The sequence below is a fragment of the Oryza brachyantha genome, chromosome 4 (assembly GCF_000231095.2).
Source record: "Oryza brachyantha chromosome 4, ObraRS2, whole genome shotgun sequence".
Classification (NCBI taxonomy): Eukaryota; Viridiplantae; Streptophyta; class Magnoliopsida; order Poales; family Poaceae; genus Oryza; species Oryza brachyantha.
The window spans coordinates 14,952,690-14,965,684 of NC_023166.2; the positions used below are offsets into that span (position 1 = coordinate 14,952,690).

General features: G+C 43.4%; 2 protein-coding genes across 7 annotated transcripts; both read left to right on the forward strand.

Annotated features, from left to right (window-relative positions):
* The first annotated feature begins 744 nt into the window (after positions 1-744).
* LOC102700231 (O-glucosyltransferase rumi-like) lies at positions 745-3,503 on the forward strand. 2 transcript variants are annotated; one of them, XM_015836777.2, is made up of 6 exons: positions 745-1,067; positions 1,243-1,823; positions 1,941-2,133; positions 2,234-2,298; positions 2,390-2,603; positions 2,691-3,503. In XM_015836777.2, exons 1-6 carry the CDS (start codon positions 921-923, stop codon positions 3,024-3,026), a joined length of 1,536 nt encoding a protein of 511 aa, XP_015692263.1. In that variant the 5' UTR covers positions 745-920; the 3' UTR covers positions 3,027-3,503. The 2 variants fall into 2 exon arrangements, with proteins under 2 accessions (XP_015692263.1, XP_006652571.1); XM_006652508.3 differs by having other exon boundaries at positions 1,249-1,823; positions 2,691-3,502.
* A 2,397-nt stretch (positions 3,504-5,900) lies between these two features.
* On the forward strand, positions 5,901-12,529 carry LOC102700517 (O-glucosyltransferase rumi homolog). Of its 5 annotated transcripts, none has more exons than XM_015836257.2 (8): positions 5,901-6,124; positions 8,509-9,155; positions 9,469-9,661; positions 9,739-9,803; positions 9,900-10,110; positions 11,065-11,851; positions 11,961-12,295; positions 12,429-12,529. In XM_015836257.2, the coding sequence occupies exons 1-6, from the start codon at positions 5,990-5,992 to the stop codon at positions 11,410-11,412; spliced, it is 1,599 nt and encodes a 532-aa protein (XP_015691743.2). In that variant the 5' UTR covers positions 5,901-5,989; the 3' UTR covers positions 11,413-11,851; positions 11,961-12,295; positions 12,429-12,529. The 5 variants fall into 5 exon arrangements, with proteins under 5 accessions (XP_015691743.2, XP_015691742.2, XP_040379252.1 ...); XM_015836256.2 differs by having other exon boundaries at positions 11,961-12,048; positions 12,240-12,529; XM_040523318.1 differs by having other exon boundaries at positions 9,900-9,929; positions 10,011-10,110; positions 11,961-12,529.
* Positions 12,530-12,995: the final 466 nt, after the last annotated feature.

The following is a 12,995-nucleotide window of genomic DNA, read 5'->3' on the forward strand; positions in this document are numbered from 1 at the left end:
TTTGTCTCCACGTAAGGCCCAGTCCACACGGATGAATTCAGGAATACACTGTTCATCAAAGTTATACTTAAGAGCATTTTTAACATACTTAAAAAAATATCTCAAGGTATCACTTTTCAGTGTAAAAAGTGTGATACCTTGAAATACAAAAAAAAATTGTACTAAAATTCTTGGTACCTTTAGATACTTTTCAAAAATGATACAAAATGCCTATACTAAAATACTTTTACTGTACATTGGTCAATGGCACCGAATATTCTTGACTGGACTACCATAAGTACAGAAACCATGTGTGTTTTTTTAAGTTTCTTCGCTACTGCTACGCTTAAAAGCCAAATTTTAAATTTTTAACATCAAATTTAAAGTTAGTTTTGAAGTTTTTTTATCGTAACTTATTTTTAGCATTACCTACGTAAAATTTTTATTGTCAAATTCGTTTTAGTTTGCAAATAGGCCGTTACCGTGGTCGCCGGTTATGTAGTTCTTGAAGGAAGAAAAAGGCGATCACAGGTCACGGTGACGTGCTCTGATGCAAATCACCAGGAAAACAGTCAGATATTACTGTATCATGTTAGTGGGAGCTCCACTGCTCCACCTCTCGTCTACCATATCTGGCATCACTGTAGCAAGTGGGATGAAAGGAGCAAAATGGTTAGCTAGTCCACGTCACCGGCAAAATATGCTTGTATGCACCACCCCCCACAATCCGCATCGCGTTCTTGATCCTCCCATTCCCTAGCGTACACGCGGAAACAAGTCTGGAATTAGTAAAGCCGGAGCAGGAAAAACGGGCTGGGAAAGGAGTCATGTCATGACGAGCTCGTCTTCATCGCTTCCGGTGTCGGCTCGGCTCATCCGTCCGAGGATGGAACAGGGAGTGCCGTGTGATTGACGGGTTCAGTCACAGGGCACGACTTCACATGGAGCCAGCGGCGAAGATCGGTCGGCTCACACGGAGCAGCCTGGCAGCTTCCTGCCCGGCTATGAACGGCGGCGTGGTCGTCTTCTTCGCTGCGGTGGTCGCCGGAGCTTTGGTCTCCGCTTGCTGGATGTCTGCAGGTGCCAGGGTAAGGTCTCACTCCTAAAAGTAGCTGAGTGTAATCTGAGCGGTGCGTTTCTTGCTCGTATCTTTCGCGTGCATGCCATTCCATCAGCTGCATCCTTTGATCGTGTAAAGGGGGAAATTTTGACGCATGTTAGTGGTACATAGCGACGACGGCGAAATTCACCGGTTCGTGCCAGTTCCAGGTCACTTCGATCACTTCGGTTGCCACTCGAGCCATAGCGCAGAATGGTGCCGCGAGCCCGGAACGGGGGCCGACTCTGCCACGCCTCGCCGACCCGGACACGAACCGAACGCCGTCCGCGCCGCCGCCACGGCAACAGACACAACCTGCCCCGGCTCCCGAACCCGCCGCGGCGGCGACACCGCCTCCGCCGCCGCCGTCCTCCTGTCCGGTCTACTTCCGGTGGATCCACGAGGACCTGAGGCCATGGCGGGCCACGGGGATCACACGCGAGGCGGCGGACGGCGCCGCCCACAGGTACGGACCCAAGTTCCGCGTCACGGTGGTCGCGGGCCGCCTCTACGTCGCGCGCTACGGCCGGTGCTTCCAGACACGGGACGTGTTCACGATGTGGGGCATCCTGCAGCTGCTCCGCCGCCACCCGGGCCGCGTCCCCGACATCGACCTCGTCTTCGATTGCCAGGACACGCCGGTCGTCAACGCCGGCGGCCACACCCCTCCGCCGCCGATGTTCGGGTACTGCGGCAGCGAGAGCACGGTGGACATCGCCTTCCCTGACTGGTCGTTCTGGGGTTGGTAAATACACACATTGCATGCGTCATGCATCTACGCACTCGATCCGCCGTATACTCGTATCTATCAGGTGATGAACCGGTCGTGAACTCGTGTGTACTTCTGCTGCGATTTTGGAAGGCCGGAGCTTAACATAAAGCCATGGGAAGCGCTGCGAGGTGAGATCGCCGAGGGGAACGCCGCCGTGAACTGGACGAGCAGGGCGCCGTACGCGTACTGGAAAGGGAATCCCACGGTGGGAGCCGATCGCCGGAATCTCCTCAGGTGCAACGCGTCCGGCAAGCGTAACTGGAACGCGCGGATATATGCGCAGGTACGCGCGGTTACATCGTGCAGGCATACGCACGCCAGTTGACACTGAGGGGCAACAATTTTGCAGAGGATGACACGCAAAGACTGCATTTTTGTTTCAGGATTGGAGGAACGAGGTGCGAGAAGGGTTCAGGGAATCGGACCTGGCAAAACAGTGCACGCACAGGTAATAAAATTACCGAGATCACATGTTCTTCTCTTCTGGCCAGATGATATCTGAATTCTGAAACTACAGAGCTGCTTGTGCGTCTGTGCAGGTACAAGATCTACATCGAAGGCAGGGGTTGGTCAGTGAGCGAGAAGTACATCCTGGCCTGCGACTCGGTGGCGCTCATGGTGCGGCCGAGGTACCACGACTTCTTCTCGAGGGGGCTGATGCCGATGCAGCACTACTGGCCCATCCCCGGTGGGCGCGCCATGTGCCGGTCGATCAAGTTCGCCGTGGACTGGGGCAACGCTCACGCCGACAAGGTATAGCTTTTGCCCATTTCGTCCTGAATGTCACGCCACCAGCAGAAACTACGAACTTAACCAGACGTTTCGCTGGTCAATCTGCAGGCACAGGAAATGGCTGGGAATGCGACCAGGTTCATGCAAGAGGATCTGACGATGGACCGTGTCTATGATTACATGCTTCACCTTCTGACAGAGTATGCTAAACTGCTGAAGTACAAGCCCACGGTGCCTGACACGGCCGTCGAGGTCACCGTGGAGTCCATGATGCACGGAAGGCGGGGTCGAGAAAGGCAGTTCATGGTGGACACGGTGGTGAACGGTTCCGGCGGTGGAGAGCCCTGCGAGCTGCCGACGCCTTTCAGCTCCGAGGAACTGGAAACGCTGAGGAGAAGACAGGCGGATGCGGTGAAACATGTTGAGACGTGGGAGAAGCAATAACAGATTGACAGGTGACGAATCGCTGAAGGATGGCCTATATGTACAGAGTACACCAATTTAGGGATATCAAACTCATAGGTTGAGTTTCGTTCAAAGAGTAAAATACAGAATTTTGAAAGTATAAATACTTGACATTCAAATTTTGTTTGGTTTTACCCTTTAGCTATTTTGAAAGTATAAATACTTGACATTCAAAATATGTCCATTTCGCTACCCTTAGCCTTTTGGTTTTACCCTGCTACACGTGAAATGTGTTGTGGTTTGTAAAATCTAGGCGTTGAGACGAGTTGCTTTCTAGGACAACATTTGCACCCATATATTTTGTTTCTACTACTTATACTTTTAAGTCAAAATTTAAAATTTCAACCTTCAATTTATAGTTGATTTTATGGTTTTTTCACTGAAGTTTATTTCCCGAGCAATTTTATTATCCTTGAGTAAGTACCATAAGGTACCACTGTTTTCTATGTATCAAATTTTATATAGAAAACAGTGGTACCTCTTGGTACCTCCTAAGGATGAAAAAAAGCTCTTATTTCCCAGCCATGACTTTTAGATCACTAAGAATACCTGTATTATAAATATTTTATTAACAATTATTTTCTATTTGTAAATATGCATTTTGGACTCCTAAGACTACGGAAGTTCATAAAAGAGAGGTTGTCAAAGATAACAGGACTCGAGGAGTCGAAGTAGTTATTTATGTATATGGAGCCAATTTGGAGACCAACTCGAGGAGTTGTACAAAACTTTGAGAATAAATAAATTTGACTCACGTTTTACCCTGGTCAAGCTAAGAGCTCGTATCGCTCCGGTTATTAAAAACACACACTTAAATGTTCCAAAACTTTAAAATTAAAGTTATTTGCAAAACAACCAGTCTTCCCTTTAGGCTTGCATTAACTTCTTAAGTTATTCTGGCTTGCTCTTGCTCTCTATATAGTTATTTCATCATGAATATCAAGGTGAAGTTAAAGTGAAATGAAGACTAGGGTTTTGTCCTAGTTCCCGGCCGTTGTTTGTGTTGTTGGTGTTAGCTCGTTGAATATGTGGTTACAGGTTACTTCTTATGTGTTGTTGGTTGCGCTCTTATGTGAGTCTGAAACTGCAATCTAGGATAAGTTTAGGTGTAAGTTTTATGGAACTTAAGTATTGCAATGATTCATAAATACTGTTATCCATACCAGTGTTATATCCTAAGATGGGCATCGATATTGTGGTTCCATGGGAGACGATTCGTGTTGTTGTCCTATGGCATGCCCTGTTTGGTGCATACCAGATTAGGACATGATAATGTTGGAGCCTCTTACACGCTCATGCTGGATCCGCCCTAGGCTCAAGGATCACGGTTGAATAACACATTTTTCTTAGGCTAAGATGATGACTCTATTGTTGCATATGTTTGTGGCCTGTAGGAGGTAGAAGTATAAGGGATACATGCCGGGTAGGTTCGTAGGCTTTGACGTCTACTTAATCACACGTTTTTATCTATACATTTGTTTTTTTTATTTTATCTACCTGTATGTATGCAGAAAAGTAATCCCTCTGCGTGAGAAAAAACTAATTATGCGAACGGATATGAACATATGCTTATTCTGTCTATGTTCAGATTTGTTTCTAGATATTATTTTTTTCTGAAACAGAAGGAGTATCCCTTAATTGAGACAATTGGCCTTTAAAAATATATCCCTCTAGTAAAAAATATTCGTTTACGACTTGATTTGATCAAATTTCTAAAATTTTGATAAATAATTTTATGTTAAAATAAATTTATAAAACGCAATAAGTTTATGGTATTTGTTGTGTTTTTTCTACGGTTTATCTCTAGATTATTCCTTGGATTTTACATGCGCTCGTCCTGAATTGTTAAACGATGTATTTTTTAAAAAAACAAGTTTTATAGAAGTTTATTATTCCATCTTTTTAAAGTATACTTTCAACTATATAGTATTTAATTCCATTGTATATACTATTAGATAACTGCCGAAAAATCAGATAATTTTCATCTTTCATCTAAAAGAGAACACAGACATTAGTATTTTTTTGAGAAAATCTATCTATATTAGTTCTCTTGTATACTAAACATTCAGAAAATTATCGATGGTTCGAATTTTAGAAGTTCAACCAAATTTTATACTAAATGACAAATATTTTTTACCAGAGGAAGGATCAAATACGGTGGACAAAATTCGCAGTAAAATGTTTTTTTTCTAAAAAATACAATTGTGAATTTGTCAACTCTTAGTTACACCATCATTGTTTTAGGGCATGTTCAATGGTTATGGGCTCTATCTCAAGCCACGTCAGCAGAAAAAACTTTTCATACAAAGGACAATCTTTTAAACCGACTATTCATAATTACGTGCTAATTAATTCCCCATTCACATTTCATCTGATCAGCGTCTCTAATTAGAGTCAGCACACGTACAAAGTAGATTTTCTGGTTGTCTCCTTATTTTATACGCCAAAAGTCGATGTTTTGGTGACTCCATACAAAACAACCACTTGCAGCTACAGAGACGATAATGAGAGATCTTTGTACGTGCCCTTAGTGACATGTTTTACGGCTATATCAAACCTGTTATCAAATTACCTTGTTTTTGGGCATCGCATACAAAGCATATACTCCTACCAGACCCATCCATTTTAATCAGGGAAAGAAAATCAGGCTTATGTCTCCAGTGGAACGGTGGATTCGCAAGCTGATTAAGAAGCTGGACCCAGAGTAGTGTCCTGATCACGGCCAGACTCCCACGTCTCGCGCTGCCGGCGTGGCGCATGGCTTCACCTGTCCAGACCTCTCATAAATAAGCAGTCGCCTTCTGCGCCGCTGGGGCAGAACGTCATAACACGGAAGAGTGATCAGTTCCAGCTTGTAGGCGCTTAGCAGTACTAGTTCACCAGCCGCAGAGGAGAGGAGCGAAAGATAAGTGTATTTGCTGTGTACACTCCGGTCGCCGGAGATGGCGGCGGCGGCGGCCCCGCGGCCCACAGCAAATTTCATTGCTGCGCTGTCGGGGACGAGCTCCGCGTTCCTCTTCTTCTCCGTTGTCGTCTTGGGGTTGGTCTCTTCAGCTCGTTGGATCGCCAGGACAACGGTGAGTTGAGTCCTCCTGATTCCTTATTAGTTATTGCGTCTCGTTCGTGCTTGGCCGCTTGGGTGATCCGTATAATCATCTTTGATCTTCCATTCTTCCCATCGGACGATGCAAAGCACTAGAATTCCTCTTTGGAACCATGCATACTGCAACAGTGCAACTGGTTTCTGTTGCTGATCCGAGACACGAGTCTACAGCTGATTCAGTAATTCTTGCCTGCATCAACACACGATCATCCTCGAGTTCTTTGGCCCTGCAGCACCGTAACCAAATTTACTCCCCCCTCTCTACCGAACCGTTTTCACGATTATGATGATTGGTCCTGTAATTCCGAACTAGCACTGAAAACGCGAGGCAGCCGAAACCGTACGGCGTCTTCGTGAATGATAGTTTATAGGCTTTCTGGTCCATCTGCCATCTCGCCGTCGCTGGCCAGGACCACCGCCCACCGGTTGCAGAAAGCCCGTAGGTAGGTAGCCTTCTTCTTTTCCCATTTTCTGCAATTAAATTTAAACTCCGTGTTGTGCCCCTCACGTCACGGTGCTCGTCCATGCCCGCACCCACACTATGAGCTTATTTTAGAGGCACTAGCTCTCCCTCCATTCAGCGCAAACGCCATAGAATTGCGTGTTTTTTTATCGCCTTCGCCTGTGCAGCTGTGCCATTCTCTGGGGGCCTGGGAAAGAGTTTTCGAGAGGGTGTGGTGGTGATCTAGGATCGCGATCAGCTTCACGAGAGCCCGTGTAACAGAAAAAACGAGAAGGACAAAAAGGAGGCGGTCTCACGACTCACGGGGCGAGTGAGAATTCAGAGAGCGGTCGGATTGGATGCTCGAAGTTGGAACTTGAACCATAGCTGCAGCTGTGACGCATCACGCATGGGTTTGCTTCCGTGGCTCAGTGCGGGGTTCCTTTTCTCGAGATAATATTGGGCTAGCGAGCTTAATTCTTGGGCTTCACGGTTTCACAGGTTTACGGGCCGTATTTGGGCCGTCCATACTGAATTCCCATCAATATTAAGGCCCACAGTTGCGATAGAAACAATCAATTCGGAAGTTTTTTTTTTCAAAAAAAAAGTGTGGATCCATATCTTTATAGATTGGGGCATTTGCAAATTTGCTACTGGTTTTTTTTAAATTGCAAGGATGCCACTCGAATGACAGTTCTAGTAGTATTTTTGTAATTTTTGTAGTGGCAGTTTTATAATAACATTTTAAACCAGTGACAAATTTGCAATTGTCCCTTATAGATTTACCCGTTTTAAACAATACCATTATAATTCGCGAAATTAAAAGTATGCTATTATAATTTTACAAGTATCTAAGATGTGCCATTACTTCCCCTTTGAAGCATTTTCAAAATGTTCCGAACTAAAGTGTCTCCTTTTCCCTTTCTGTTTTCCTTTGCGGCTTCATTTGGAGGCGTACGTGCAAAGGAAAAGTATATTTAGAGAACGTTCGCGTAATAGTTTCTTAGTAAACACTTTATGTAGCTAACATATATAAATTTTAGACATGAACTTTAAGTATGTAAATTTTACATGTATAAAATATAAGTATATCAACTTTGTTAATATATATATATATGTGGATTTTAAATTATAAAAATTGAATTCTAGTTTGAATTGGAGTTAAATATGTAAATTTACATGTATAAACATCGATGGTATAACCTTTATATATATAAACTTTCAAAAAAGAAAAGAAGGTGTTATATGGCTAAAAGGAAAATAACGAGCATTCGCACGGAAAACCTTCTGCGCAAACGTTCAGTAAATAGACTTTCTGACACGCAAAACAAGGTCTTTGCCACTGCTAACCCTAACTCTCCCAGACTCTCTCTACCTATGCTGCATCATCACTCATCACCACCCTTTTCTTCTCTTTCTTATACTCCTATCGACGATGCATTATCTTCAAACCACTATCTTCACCTTAAGGGTTTCACCCGCCATCGTCGGTGAGCATCGTGTCGCTGCCCTTCATCCCCCGGTTTCTATCTCCATCATCTTCGGCACACTTTCGCCTCCTATTTTCGGTGCTGCCTTTCACCTTTGTTGTCGTCCGCGGACTACAATGCCTCCCGATGCAACTGTTTTGTGTGTTGCGGCAAGATGCGTCAAATCCTTCCGACGAGTAGAGGGATCAACCTCCTAGGCCTCAAACCAGAGCTCACAAGGGGAGGAATAAGGGGGCATTTTGCTCACAAAAAATTGATAATGCTTCAAAGGGATATAAGTAGTTACACATAAAACATAATTATAAAATAATAATGGTTCGGTTTCAATTTTACATCTTGGAACTATGTATTTAAAATGGACAAATTTATAACGACAATATCTAATGATTCTTTTTTTCTCTCGCCGTGATCGTTCCACTTTTGCAGTTGCAGGCGAACGTCCCCACCACGGCGGACATTCCCACCGCCGCCCGCGTCGGAGCACCAGCGGCGCCGCCTCGTCCCATCTACTCCATCTCCTGCTCCGCCCCGCAGCTCCGCTCGCTTAACCTCTCCGGCGGCGCCAGAACGCCCGAAGCCTCCCAAACCCTCGCGCTCGCGCTCTCCTCCTCGTCTTCCTGCCGCGCCTCCCCTCACCCTGCTCCGGCGTCCACCACCGCCTCCGTCTCCTCCTCTTCCAATTCCTCCTCGTGCCCCTCCTACTTTCGCTTCATCCACGAGGACCTCCGCCCATGGCGCGACGCGGGGGGGATCACCCGCGCCATGCTGGCGCGCGCTCGCGTCACCGCCAGCTTCCGCCTACTCGTGTTGGGTGGCCGCGCCTTCGTGCAGCGGTTCCGCCCGGCCTTCCAGACCCGCGATCTCTTCACCATCTGGGGCGTCCTCCAGCTGCTCCGCCGCTACCCGGGACGCGTCCCCGACCTCGATCTCATGTTCGACTGCGCCGACTGGCCCGTCGTCCGCACGCACCTCTACCGTGGGAAGCACGGTGCCTTAATGCCGCCACTCTTCAGATACTGCGGGGATGACCGGACTCTGGATATCGTCTTCCCGGATTGGTCATTCTGGGGCTGGTAATATGTTTGCTCATATAGTCATATTCTGCATTACTGTTATTGTTACGAAGATAGCATGAGAAAATTTTTGGCCTTTTGGGTCTAAAGAACATGATACGGAGATGAGTATAAGATTTCCCAAAATTCCACCGTGTAGTGCATTGTTCGCTCAATCCCCACACCAGGAAATTACTGGCAGCTAGTGCTTTCAGTGTTGTTAATAGGATATTAAAAATGCTTAGGGGATTGCAAACCCTTAGGATCTTCGTCTGTGCCATGTGCATATGGAGCTTAATCACTCTAACAAGTATCGTGTTTGACTGTTTGGTAGGCCAGAGATCAACATAAAGCCATGGGATGCCCTGCGGAAAGACCTGAAGGAGGCTAATAACAGGGTGAGATGGTTAGATAGAGAACCTTATGCATACTGGAAAGGAAATCCAGCAGTTGCTGTGACACGGCAGGAATTGATTAAGTGTAATGTCTCCAGTACAAAAGATTGGAACGCAAGGATCTACAAGCAGGTAACTCTTGCATGTGCATGAGTATTGTTGAATTTGTCATACCTTTTACATTAAAACTCTTTTATCTTGTGGTGTAGGATTGGTTCAGAGAGAGCAAGGCAGGGTACAATGACTCAAATTTGGGCAGTCAATGCACACACAGGTCTCTTATCTTTTTTTCTTGGGTGATAACAAGTAAGGATCCGTGCAATTTTAATTTTGATGTCTGAGTAAATAACATCTGGTTCGTATTTAACAGGTACAAGATCTATATAGAAGGGACAACATGGTCAGTCAGTCAGAAATATATTCTAGCATGCGATTCATTGACACTGCTGATTACACCAAAATACTACGATTTCTTTTCAAGGTCACTTATGCCGATTCAGCATTATTGGCCTGTTCAGAATGACAATAAATGTGACTCCATAAAATATGCTGTTGACTGGGGCAACTCTCACAAGCAACTGGTACCTATCGTTTATCTATCTAATCTACATATATGTAGGCAATCAAGTTTTGCATGCTAATAGTCTTGATGGAACTTGTTATAACAAACTCAGTTCAATACTAATAGAAATCCACTCAAGCTGCTATATGTGTGAATGCAAGCTGCCAGATATTTCTGGACTCTAGAGCATGTACATTTCACTGAGGCAAAATAATTAAAGCTGGTTCAGATAATGATCTTGTATGATGCTATTAAATTATGCTGCAAACATTTTTTTGCCTCTAAGAGGCTAACAGTGCACCGATAAATTCAAGGTTATGGTACATTTTTCATACTCAGTCCGTCCCTAAATGTTTGACATCGTTGACTTTTTATACACGTTTGACTATTCGTCTTATTCAATTTTTTTTATCAAATATGTAAAGCTATATATATACATAAAAGTATATTCAATAATAAATGAAATGATATAAAATAATTAATAATTATGTAAATTTTTTGAATAAGACAAATAGTCAAACGTGTATAAAAAAGTCAACAGCGTCAAACATTTAGAGACGGAGATACTATTTTGTTGCACAGTAAATTATCCAACATTTAACATGATGTAAATTGTGAACCATGACCATAACTTTAAATGGGATGTGCTATGATTTGTTTAATTAAGCATTGTTAGCTAGAAATGTTTGTTCAATCTGTGCTTTACCTTCACTTGCAACTGTCAAGTCTGAAAAAATTCCTGGTGCTCGAAGACAACTGTTTTTTTTAATATATAAAAAATCCAACAAGCATTTGGAGCTCTTGCACTGGAGTTCATAAATTTCTTAAATGACATATCTGTTGAGAAGAATATTGAGCATTTAACGATGCCTTTATGTTACAGTATATTGCATTGTTTAATTGTTGGCTTTATTTCCGAGACATATATCACATTATTTTTGCTTGATAGTCCCATACTCTAAATCTGTCATAGGCACAGCGCATAGGAAAGCAAGCCAGTGATTTCATCCAAGAAGAGATTAATATGGACCATGTTTATGACTACATGCTTCACCTTCTAACTGAATATGCCAGGCTCCTAAGGTTCAGGCCAGTTAAGCCACCTGAAGCTGTTGAGATCTGTCCCGAGTCTTTGGCCTGCCAAGCTGAAGGCCTTGAGAAGAAGTTTTTTATGGAATCAATGGTGAAGTCTGCCCATGATGCTGGTCCATGTGATCTGCCTCCTCCTTTCAACCCTCAAGAGCTCACAATGCTTAAGCAAAGGAAGGAACATTCGATCAAGCAGATTCAAACATGGGAGAGAAGATTTGGGAGGGCTTAGTTAACATGCTTTTAAGCCTCTGCCTCATTTTCCCCCAAATACAGGCTAATTGGCTGCTTTTTTAGGTTTCTGGTTTATTTTGGTGTCATCATGGTGCTAACAAACCAAGAATTGGTAGAAATATCCAAATATGTAAATATTTGGAAAATTTAAAATATGGTGTTACTTCCCTTCCTATCTTTATTCTGGGATAGATTTAGTATTTTCTTGTAAAGCCATAGTGACAAACAGATATAATAACCTGAACTATTCAGAAGATATAATTAACTCATTTCATGCCATTTTTATGTCGAAATTATGTAATATTCATAACATAATTTCAAATGTTGTTGCTTCCTGACTGAGAATGTTGAGATGTAATAAATGAGAAGGATCTCATGGATCTGTTCAGCGCTAAGGCAAAAACATTATGGACCAAGAAGTTGCTGAATGGAGTCAGGTACGCACTTTACACTTACTACAAATTGTCGGTTGTTTCTAAATGGTGCACGGAGTTTGTTTGATCGTTTTAATGGCATCATAAGCTCCTTAACTTAGATTTACTTCAGGTGCTATTTTGGTGTTTCCTATCCACTGGCAAGAAGGTTTGTGGTTGCTGCAGACGGCTCAAGCTCGATGTTAACAAGCATTTCACCGGTAATTTCTTTTTGGCTGTGAAGCTTATAAGCATCAATGGTTCAATGGCATGCTGATGAGCCCATCATTCCATGCAATGCAAGCCAATGAGGTGTTTCTTATCCATGTGCTTGCGTCATTTGGAGGTGCTAGACCTGTGCCAACTTAAATTCAGAGTCAATGACATCCCTTCATTTTTCTCTGTTGGATAGGACATGAAACCCCTCCAGGGTGCAATTCTCCACTGCTTTCTTATCATTGGTGCCAGGTAAAACCTTATAGTTACTGAACTACTACTTTGTCCAGGGAGTGCCCTTGCCACCAGTCGAGTGTAGGAACTTTCAGTGATAATTGATACGGTTGTTGTAGTGACACCCTTTTGTTTTACTACTTTCTTTCAGTTGGAACAGTCAGCACCCTAAAATTCATAGGGTAAAAAGTCTCTGGAGAGTTTGTGGAAATCATAATAGGGATAGAGTTATGAAAACCTGTAGTACGTACCCTGTCAATATTTATAGTTTTTTTTGGCATTAAACAATAACACTGAGGGGTTGTTTAGATGGGGCTAAACTTTTTAGCCTCATGTCACATCGGATGTTTAGACACTAATTTGAAGTATTAAACATAGACTAATAAAAAACTAATTTCATAAATAAGAGCTAATCTGCGAGATGAATTTTTGAGCCTAATTAATCCATAATTAGCAGATATTTACTGTAGCATCATATAGACTAATCATGGATTAATTAGGCTCATTAGATTCGTCTCGCGAATTAGTCCAAGATTATAGATGGGTTTTATTAATAGACTATGTGTACTATTTATAATAAGTGTCCAAACATCCGATGTAGCTAGGAGCTAAAATCAACCGAGGGAAAGGATGTCTTTATGAGGACTTCAGAAGGGCAATTTCTTCGAGCCTTCTTCATTGACCACTCTATATAGACTTCCCACAAAATAAGGACACC